At 42.5% G+C, this 10,160-nt stretch overlaps 1 protein-coding gene across 1 annotated transcript; it reads left to right on the top strand.

The window, feature by feature from the left end:
• The first annotated feature begins 5,552 nt into the window (after positions 1–5,552).
• RPS16 (ribosomal protein S16) lies at positions 5,553–9,403 on the top strand. The gene is made up of 6 exons (XM_062016020.1): positions 5,553–5,600; positions 5,689–5,744; positions 6,452–6,553; positions 7,741–7,837; positions 9,021–9,068; positions 9,211–9,403. The coding sequence occupies exons 2-6, from the start codon at positions 5,697–5,699 to the stop codon at positions 9,354–9,356; spliced, it is 441 nt and encodes a 146-aa protein (XP_061872004.1). The 5' UTR covers positions 5,553–5,600; positions 5,689–5,696; the 3' UTR covers positions 9,357–9,403.
• Positions 9,404–10,160: the final 757 nt, after the last annotated feature.

Below are 10,160 nucleotides of genomic sequence, written 5' to 3'. Positions count from 1 at the left end.
ACTGGACCCTGCTGTGTTTAGTTTCTAAAAAAGGGAACTGAACAGAGAAGCAGCCTCCAGGGGCAGCAAAATACAGCAGGAAGCTCAGAGATGCCGTTCTGTTCTAAAAAATAAATAAATAGTTTCATGTACATGATTCTATTTACTTGTTAGCTTATTTGTGTAGCTTGGGGGTACTGGGTTGCAGCCCGGTCAGCTTCTTACAACTTGGATTCCTGTTGACATATCAAAGTGCGAGTGTATGAGCTCACACACATTTACTTAAGAGCAGCTCCTGTGGATGTACAGGAGAAGAGTTTTAAGTAATTCTAATTTACTGTCAATAAATGTCACTAAAGCCTTGTATACTGTAGGAGAGGCTAAAGACAGATGAAGCCGTATTCAAAATCTAAGTCCTAGATTTTTACATTTTATCCTTTAATATACAGACAGATTCTAAAATGAGCTGCTAAGACACTGTCACTTTCCAGAGAAACGATGTTAACCGATAATATGAATTTCCAGCCATTGTAAATAGGATGCACGTTGTAAATTCAAGACACAACGCTTTTTAGATTCCAGCAAGAAGTCAGGTAATAATGCTAAAACAATGAGCCTTAGTTGTTCAGATCCAAGATGGGCTTTCTATTTTTGTTTGTTTATGATACAGAAAGACCTATCCTATTCATTCTAAAGTGAGGTCAAGACAACCATTAATTGTGTTTTTTCCCCGGGGTGGCAATGCTAAGAGTGGGGCCTGAATATCCTGTTGTATTGCTAATTATTTACATGCAATGAATCTCAGTGTGAATGTGCCTATCACTGTGTCAGTTTCTACACTACAAATTGGCTTGTGTTTTCAATCTCAGCGTGACATTAACATTTATAACCCGCAAATGAGAAGTCAGGATTCACACCAATCAGGAAAATCCATATCCTTATGCTTCCTGAGCTTATGCTATAGAGATTTTTGACAGAAGGATGTAAGCCAAAAATTCTGCTTTAAATATTTTCTTAGAAAAAATAAAATATTCATTAACATGAAAATCTTGTGTGATCCTTATTTGTTTTCAGAACATATTTCCAAGAGCTGGGAAGATTTGTTTTCTGGCATGCATCAAACATTTTTCCATTGGTCACAGCATTCTTGCACTAATTGAGTTTAGAAAACTCTTCAGCTGCTGCCCGGATGAATACAGTCTGTGACAGGCAAGCCTCACAAATAATGAGATCCATTAGCTAATTACATTGTATCATCAAACACACATCAATTGCAAAATGTAATATGAGAACTATATTCTGGTATCCCAGATCTTTCAGATTGTAATTGCTGCTGTAAAAAAAACCACAAAACATGTCAGTGTCTTCTTTCCTGAAATTCTTCATAGTTCTCAGAAGGAATCCACTGATTCTTAAAAGGTGTAAGCCTGTACAAGACAGAAGCCTTCTGAAACACACAGAGATGATTTTGCTGTCTGAAGTAAAAACTTCATGGAATATGCTTTGTCTATCATGCAGGAAGTATGAACAAATGTTTTCCCTGGTTACAATTATCCACTTTGCTAAAAAAATCTTACAATGTATAATTCAATTTCAAATTGAGACATTTTGGTAGAATACATGGATTTTTTTGAAAATATGATTATGGACTATGTAGAAGAAATGTTTCTTCATATTTCCCCTAAATGATCCTTTACTTTTACAATGATTTTTTTTTAATGTTCTATATACATACAAGTAACTGACCATATTTTGACATAGTTCTCACCTTTCTATCTCTTTCAGATGATACATGAGGAAGATCATCTCTCTATTTTGTCATGGAGAGCATTTTCTCTCCTTTAAATTGGAGCAAATTTACAGCCACATTACAGCTGGCCTTGTTAACATATTGACCTTGACTCTTTGTTGCCTTACACTCTCAGTAGCTACATACTTCTGTGTTAAGTGGAAGCTAAAATGCCGTCCTCTTGGAATGTTTACCTTTTGAACTTACATGTGAATTTGATTTGAAAGATGACAAGGTCCAGGAGGAAAATCAACATCATGATTTCACATGGAGGTCTAGACACTTGCTATTTTAAATTCCCAGGAACTTCCTCCCCATCCCCACCCCAACACATAAATAGCAAAAATCAATACATTTGATTCCTGCATAGGGATGCCAAATAAAATCCCTGTTAGCATTCAAGTAACAAATAACTATGCATTTAAAATTCAGTGTTTGCAGTACATCAGCCTGACAGCATTGGTGGGTAGTAGACTGACATTCAAGTTTTGTACTGCACTTTTCCATATGCTCCACACTGGTGAATTTCCAAATAAATAGAAACAATGCTGCTCCACCCAGCCCAGCTCACTGACTTTGCTTAGTCTACCTTAGTCTCCACAGCTCAAGAGGGACAGAGAACTTCTGGAGAGACATCAACGCAGGGCCAACAAGAAGATCAGGGGTCTGGAACATCTTCCTTATGAGGAAATGTTGCAAGACCTGAGGCTGTTTAACCTGGAGAAGACTGAAGGGGAATCTTATCAACACTTATAAATACCTACAGGGTGGTTAGCAAGAGGATGGGGTCAGTCTTTTTTCTGTGGTGCCCAGTGACAGGACAAGTTGTAATGGGCACAAGAAGACCCACTTGAGAAGAAACTTCTTTCCTGTGAGGGTGAAGGAGATCTGGCACAGGCTACTCGGATAGGTTGTGGAGTCTCCTTCTCTGGAGGCATTCAAACCCACTCAGAAATATTCCTGTGTGACCTGATCTAGGTGAACTTGCTTTAGCAGGGGGTTGGACTGAATGATCTCTAGATGCCCTTCCAACCCCTGCTGTTCCGTGATTCTGTGAAATTATAAAAATGCCCTATCAAGGTGGTTTCAAACCTGCCAGTTTTCTCTTGAAATTCTCTGATAAGAGTGTTTGGACCACCAAAAACACTTTAATTTCTTTTGGCCTCATTATTCACTGTTTTACATGCTGTGTAACTCTTCATACTGTACAAAGTAAGGTGCTTTGTTTTGCTTGGTTTTTTTTTTGGTTTTTAAAGAAAAGGCTGCCAAACAGGTGTCCTACATTCCACAGGTACAAATAAAAAGGAAGCAAAGAGATGAGCTGGCAGGTGGTGCTTGGAGAGTTTTACTGTTATTCTTTTGAAATCAGAGGTACAGTACAATTTTCAAGCATTCTATGCTCAGTAAAACTAAGTAAGGATATTGTTAGTGCTTGAACTTGTCTTAAAAAGCACATTATCTTACCTGAGGGATTTTTTTTCAACTCTAGTATCTTTCTTTTTTTCTTTTGTATATGGTGGTAGCTATGATCTGACTCTTTCATCCCATGTTAGAGCCTAATTTCTGTGATAGGTGGTTTCTAAATGCCTTTTAGCTCCTATTCCCATTTTTATACTAGCAAAAGGAAGTAAGAAGCATAAAGCCTTTTACCTTGTCTTCCAGGTAACACTATCAATATATGTTGGTTAGCTTCTTATTTTGCTAAGAGAAAACAGAAAGATGTGTAGGCATATCACTGGTTTTATACACAGGCTCTTCTAGGATGAGTGTTTTCAGCTCCAGAAAGAGTATGCCACAGATGAACACCTAAATGAAGATGAATTCTGAAGGACCTAGGGAAGCATGCTCTCAAAATGTAAGCTTTTTATAAAAGTTGACATCTGGACTCCCCCTCAATTTAACGGTGTATTTCATATTAAAACACAGGCCTTCACTAATAGACCTCAGCTAATGCCTATAAAACAGATTCAGATTTGCTTTAAAAAGTGTCCTTAACACCCAACAAAACTCAACCACTAGTGGCTCACCTTTGGGCTGATCATAAGCATTAGTTGAACCTTTTTGCCTATACTAGGTTAATTGAGTATTATGTTTTCTCTTTGCTTTTTCACCTAAGCAAAGGTTTTGTAATGTCTAATATTTTAGCTCCTGCAGCTGCTTTTGTTATGCAAGTAAAAGAGCTCTATTTTATAGAGCCACTTATTTTCACCAAATATGTACAAACCAAATTAGTTTTTAAATTTAAACTCTTCTGTGAAAACTAACTGAAATTGGCCAACAAGCTGGTGACCATTCCCTTTCCCCAGCTGACGATGAAAGAGTGGATGATAGACATGTGTGACTGCATAAACACTGTCCCTTAGGAAACAGCCTTAAAAACCAGTAAATCACTTTTTGGATCACATGTTAAAGCTTTGTACAATTGGGGGTTTGAGATGTGCTAAATCGTACACGTTCTGCACAGTACTATTCACTTGAATAGAACTAATCACTCAAATTGCACAAAGCTAAGTGCTTGTTTAAATCCTCACATGACTGATGACTAATGCTCAGTATTTAAAATTCTGTCCTAAGACAAAGGAACTGATTGTTTCATTTGAGTAGTCAACTTTCTAATTAATCATAATTTAAATGTCTATTTTTTTAAAGTTCCTAAGAAGCATGATCTGGTTTCTTTGACAGATCCTGCTTTCATCCTCCTGGAAAATTTTGCATGCTAAATACCAAGCCTTAGAAGTAAAATATTTTCAGTCAGAAAGTGACTTAAATTCCATGTTTCATGACAGATATTAAACAAGGGAAGCAAAGATAAAAGCTCAAATTGATGATGCTCCACAGATGGCCTGAACCTAAGAGCTCTTTGACTCAAACATAATGGATGCTGTTTTATTGCTTATATGGATCTGCCTGAATGTGGCTTAGTGTGCAAGGCTGGAATTGAATGGTTTAACACTTCATTTCCAGCAACCTACATAGTTTGTATTGCTGCATCTCTAGGAGGTCTAAGTCTGACCGTGAACCTTTTCTGGGACGGAATCGTTTTGTTCTTTCCATGAGGGCTCCCAGCTGGGCTCTTCTTATGACGAGGGCACCAAACAGGAGGTACATTACGGTGTAAAAATGGCGTGTTTCATTAGTAACTGAACAGGAACGAGCCCTTCGAGCTGCTGTAACCCCTCTCGGAGCCCCCCTCAACCCCGCTGGTGCGCAGGCCGCGCTGCCTCCGGGTGCCGCACCGGGCCGCACAGCGAGCGGGCAGTGCTGGCGCTCGGCCTCCGCGGGCAGCGGCGGGAGCCCCACGCCGGCGGGTTCCGAAGCAGCGGCGCTCGGCCGGCATGAGGCCTCCCTCGGGTGCTAGCAGCCGCCTTCAGGAGGCGGAACGGCGCCCGCGGAGCCCCACAGGCCGCCACCGCGTTACCCCCGAGGGAGGAAGGGCGGAGGTTCTGTGTGCAACACAACTGACTCTCACAAAAACGCAATCATGGGGGAACGGCCGGGGTGACCTCTCCGAGGCGCGGAACCTTACAGAAGGCTCAGCACAGCCCCTTTAACCCTCCTCAGCGTCCGGCCGGGAGCGGGACACAGCCGACGGACCCGGGCAGACGGGCGCATGGCTGCTCCGCACCGCTCCGTTCCGCCCCCTCAGCCCACGGACCGCCCCTCCCCGGACCGCCCAGCTGCCCGCTGCCGTAAAGCGCGTCCGAGGAAAGGACAGCGACCAACATTCTGTCGCATTTCCGGAAGACGACGTTGCGCTTTGCGGCTCCCCTGCCCCTGAGACGAGGCCGGGAAGCCCCGTTCGGCCTTTTCGCGGTGCCGCTGCCGAGAGAGGGTGAGTGTCCGCCGGGCTCTGAGCGCGCCGCGCCCGCCTTGTCCCCGGCTGCGCTAACGCCGCCTCTCCCCTTTTCTCTCTCTTGCAGGAGGAGTCATGCCGGCTAAGGGCCCCCTGCAGAGCGTACAGGTTTTCGGGCGGAAGGTGAGGCCGGGGTGCCGCGTCGCGCTCCGTCTCCTCGTTGCTCCCGGGCTGGGCCGCGCCCCGTGGCCATGCGCGCGTGGGATTCCTCGGCCTCGGCACGGGAGCCTCGGCAGGGCCGTCTGGCGAGGCTGCTGCGCAGGAGGGCCCCCGGCGGCGAGGCCTGCTCCGTAGCTACACGTGGCTACCCCTTAGGTGTCAGAGCGCGCCCCGTCCCGTCCCCGGGACCGCGCCTGGGGAAACATTTGCTCTCTCAGGGAGTAAGCCTGTGCTTTCTGGCTCAGCCCTCTCTTTCGGGAGTATTCAGGAGCGGCCACCTCTGTCGCCCCCCGCGCCATAGAGGCATGGTGCATCATTGCCAGTGTCAGACAGTCATGTTAGGAGGTGTTGAGAAGATTAAAATTCGCACTGGAGGAATTTAAAGGCTCGGATAATTCTAGGTAACAGACTTTGTGAGGAAACGAGCTGCACAAACACTGTCTTGTAGAATGGAGGAAGTATCTTTCTCATAATTCTTAACAGCTGTAAAGCATTTGTACCTGTAAGATAAATATAACTTTACTAAGATCGTGCCTCAATACTTGAAATATCTGGGCAAGTTTTGTTTAATGATTTGTTTGATTAATACCTAAGTATTAATCTTTGTTTGTTAGGTAGAAGTTTACTGTGCAAAAATGAAGTGCTGTGCTAATAAATGGTTGACTTTTTAGAAAACCGCAACGGCTGTTGCCCACTGCAAGAGAGGAAATGGCCTCATAAAAGTGAATGGAAGACCTCTGGAAATGATTGAGCCCAGAACTCTGCAGTATAAAGTAAGCATCCACCCAGCCTTCCCCATCCATCTTTGCCTTGGATGTTGAAATACCATTTTACCCACAATTCCTTGGGGGTGAAGTTGCATACCTTAATGACAGAACTAAATATTTGGTTGTGTGTTACCTCATTACCTGAAATGTGGAATTATGAAAACGCAGAAACTTCTGTGATTATCTTGTCAGGAAGAGAATGGGTTTTTAATTAACTGGATGTGCATCTAGTAGTCTAAATATGGAAACTATTTTCAGCATTTCACATACTTTTTATTTATTTTTAAAATTGAAATGACTAAAAATACAGCTATTTAGAAGATTATTTATCGTAGAATGGTAGGAGTTTGAAGGGACCTTTAGAAATCATCTAGTCTGACCCCCCTGCAGAGGCAGGTCCACCTAGACCAAGTCACACGGAAACGTGTCCAGGTGGGTTTTGAAGACCTTCAGAGAAGGAGACTCAGCACCCTCCTTGGGCAGCCTGTACCAGTGCTCCCTGACCCTCACAGTAAAATAGGTTTTCCTTATGTTTAAATGGAACTTTCTGTGTTCCAGCTTCTTTCCATTACCCTTTGTCCTGGCACTGGATACAACAGTGATGCACCAACCTTCTGACATCCACCATTTAAGTATTTCTAAATATGAATAAGATCCCCTCTCAGTCTCCTCTAGACCAAACCACTACAGTTCCTGCAGCCTTTCCTCATAAGGAGGATGCTCCAGTCCCCTGATCATTCTTTAGGGCTTGTTAAAGTAGTTGTGTGAGCACTACTGAGAGAATCTAAAGCTGACTAGGTAAATGTAAAGTGTAATAAGTAATGGACAAAACTTACCAATAAATGACTTCTGTTTTTCAGCAGGAATAAATAATCTAGATTTATTTTTCTGATATAATCATGGCATTCTACTTGAACTGTTTCCTCACTCTTAGTTCCCAGGTGCATTCACTTTGCTGTTAAGTTTTCTGAAATTAAAAAAGCCAAAACATGAAGTTTATTTTATAACAGCCCTGGTGGATGTCAAACAACTCTGCAAGAGGTCTACTTCAGTTTGTCTGTGTGCCCATAAAATCAAGGCTCCCATTTTTCAGAACATTCAGTAACTTCACATCTGGTAAACGTACTGCAGGCTCTAGTCATTTTTGTTTCAGATGACAGATGAGTAATTTTTTTTTCTGTTTTGTTTCCCAGCTCCTTGAACCTGTCCTTCTCCTGGGGAAGGAACGCTTCGCTGGTGTCGACATCAGAGTCCGTGTTAAGGGTGGTGGCCACGTAGCACAGATTTACGGTATGAGTTTTGACGGTATCTTTGTTACAGGCTAGATCAAGTCAAGCCACATATTTAAGAGACTTGAGTTTAGAATAGTAACTTGTGCATCACGGTGCTCTGTTTCTTTTTGCACTGCACAAATGTAGTTTTCTATAGGTGCTTATTGGTTGTCTTTTATGTGCAAAGTTGTAACATGTAGAGTAAGTTCAATGAAGTAAATGGGTGAAATTTTGAGGAAATGTGTGGGAAGGTTAGACTAGAGTCCCTTCCAACCTGTAAGATTCTGTGTTTCTGTGAAGTGATACTTGCATCCTGCAGTGACAGGACAGTTCAAATGCAGCTGAGCACAAAGATTTTGGGAAGGGAAAAGGGGATTTGTCCTTCGAAATACTGTCTTTAGCTGTAAATTTCTGTGTTGTTCAGAACCGTCTTCCTGCTGAGCTGCAGAGCTGGGCAGTATTTTCGCCTTGCAGAGAAGATTGAGAATGTACATGCGTTAGCTATTGATAGAGCTTTGCTTTACAAATGATAGATCTGCTCTACTATTGCAATTTGGGTGTAGGCTGGTGAAGTGGAGCTGGAGCTGCATGAGGAGCAGAGACATGTCTTGAAGTTCACTGCATTTGTTTTTTAAAAAAAGTAAAGATTTCTATGGAAATCTTGATCTTGCCGACAGCCTGACAGCATCATTGCAGTTCCTCACTCCCATGCTCCTGGTTTCAATTCTGATGTGACTGGGTTAGTGTGCTGCAGCCTTGTTTACTGAGGTTTGCTAGGAGAACTGCTTGTACAGCCCTGGACCATTTTGCTTCTGATCTTCAAACATGCTGATCAGTCTGAGCCTCCTGGAAAAGCAGACACTTCAGAGAACTGTGCTTTTGAGGGTTGGAAAGCTTGCTGCTTGAGGATAGAAGGTGAACCTACATTAGTACTCAGGAGAGAAGGTGATCAGGACTGGCTTTGTACAACTCCTGGGCTAACTGGCAGTTGTCACATCAACGTGTGAACTGTAGGCAGCCTCTTGGCACAGTTTTTTTTTCAGATTTGTTAAAGTAAAGGCTAAGTGGAGTATGAGTACGTAAGGGAGGGAAAGGACAATTCGGCAGAAAACAATAGAGTAAGGTTTTCAGGTAACTGTTACTTTGAGCTTAAGTTTAAATACATTTGCAATCCTTACTGATCCATTACCTTTTTTTAACAGCTATCCGTCAAGCTATTTCCAAAGCATTGGTGGCTTACTATCAAAAATGTAAGTTGTTCTGATTTTTGTTTTAGCTTTAAGTGGAAATGTATGGCTTCTGGTGGTTTTGGTGCAAAAAAACAGTCAATATGTTCCGTGTGAAATTTCTTAAAGGTTTATAGTGTTGGTTTGTTTTTTTTTTTTTAAACAGATGTTGATGAAGCTTCCAAGAAAGAGATCAAGGACATTCTAATCCAGTATGATAGGACTCTGCTGGTTGCAGATCCTCGCCGTTGCGAATCTAAGAAATTTGGAGGACCTGGTGCTCGTGCACGCTACCAGAAGTCTTACCGTTAATATTGTTCTGCAGTCATGTGACACTCAATAAACGGAGAATTTGATAAGTTTTGTGTTTCTAAGTTGTGTATTTCTGCGTGGATAAATAGATTTTTGGTTTTTTCCCTTGTGTATTAAGACTCATATGCAAATTGATTGATATTTAAAGTAGAATCAGAGGATTGTTGGCAGTTCTCTTTTATCGCTTCGTAGTAAGCCAGCCTAGATAGGGTCTTGGCAATAAGGAAAAGCGTTCTCCTGTTCAGACATGTGTGGTTATCAGAACATACAGAGAGCTTGTATCTTGCGTTTTTTGTGGGTATGTGAAATAGTACAGTTCCTGCAGATTCCAATCTTTGCCTTTCTGGTAAATCTAGACAAAGGTGGACCTTTTCTGTTACCTGGATGGCTTCTCTTCATGGTGTTCTGAACCAAGATGAGTAGTCTGTGCTCTTCCCCTGTGGAAACATCTGTCTCAGCCAGGTTATAGACAGTCCATAATGTGTCCAATGATGTTGGGCTCCTAACATGGGTATTGTGTATTGGATGACCTGCTTTGGTATGCTGCCCTAGTGTTATGCAGCATGTTAAGCACATCTCTGCCCTGCACTTTAGCACTGGCAGTTCATCTTGCAAAGGACTTGGGTTTTCCTTACAATTTCACCTGAAACACCACACAGAGTGATGTTCCAGGTTACAAGGCAAGATAGCATTGTCAAAACCCAAGTGTGGGGGGCAGGAGAGGGAGGTTTATTGAACTCTTGCCATACCAGATAATATGGAGACAGTTTTCTGGTTTAGTGTATCTAAATGTAGGAAATGTTT

This window comes from Colius striatus, chromosome 1, assembly GCF_028858725.1.
Source record: "Colius striatus isolate bColStr4 chromosome 1, bColStr4.1.hap1, whole genome shotgun sequence".
In the NCBI taxonomy this organism is placed as follows: Eukaryota; Metazoa; Chordata; class Aves; order Coliiformes; family Coliidae; genus Colius; species Colius striatus.
This window is presented reverse-complemented; position numbering and strand designations above follow the sequence as displayed.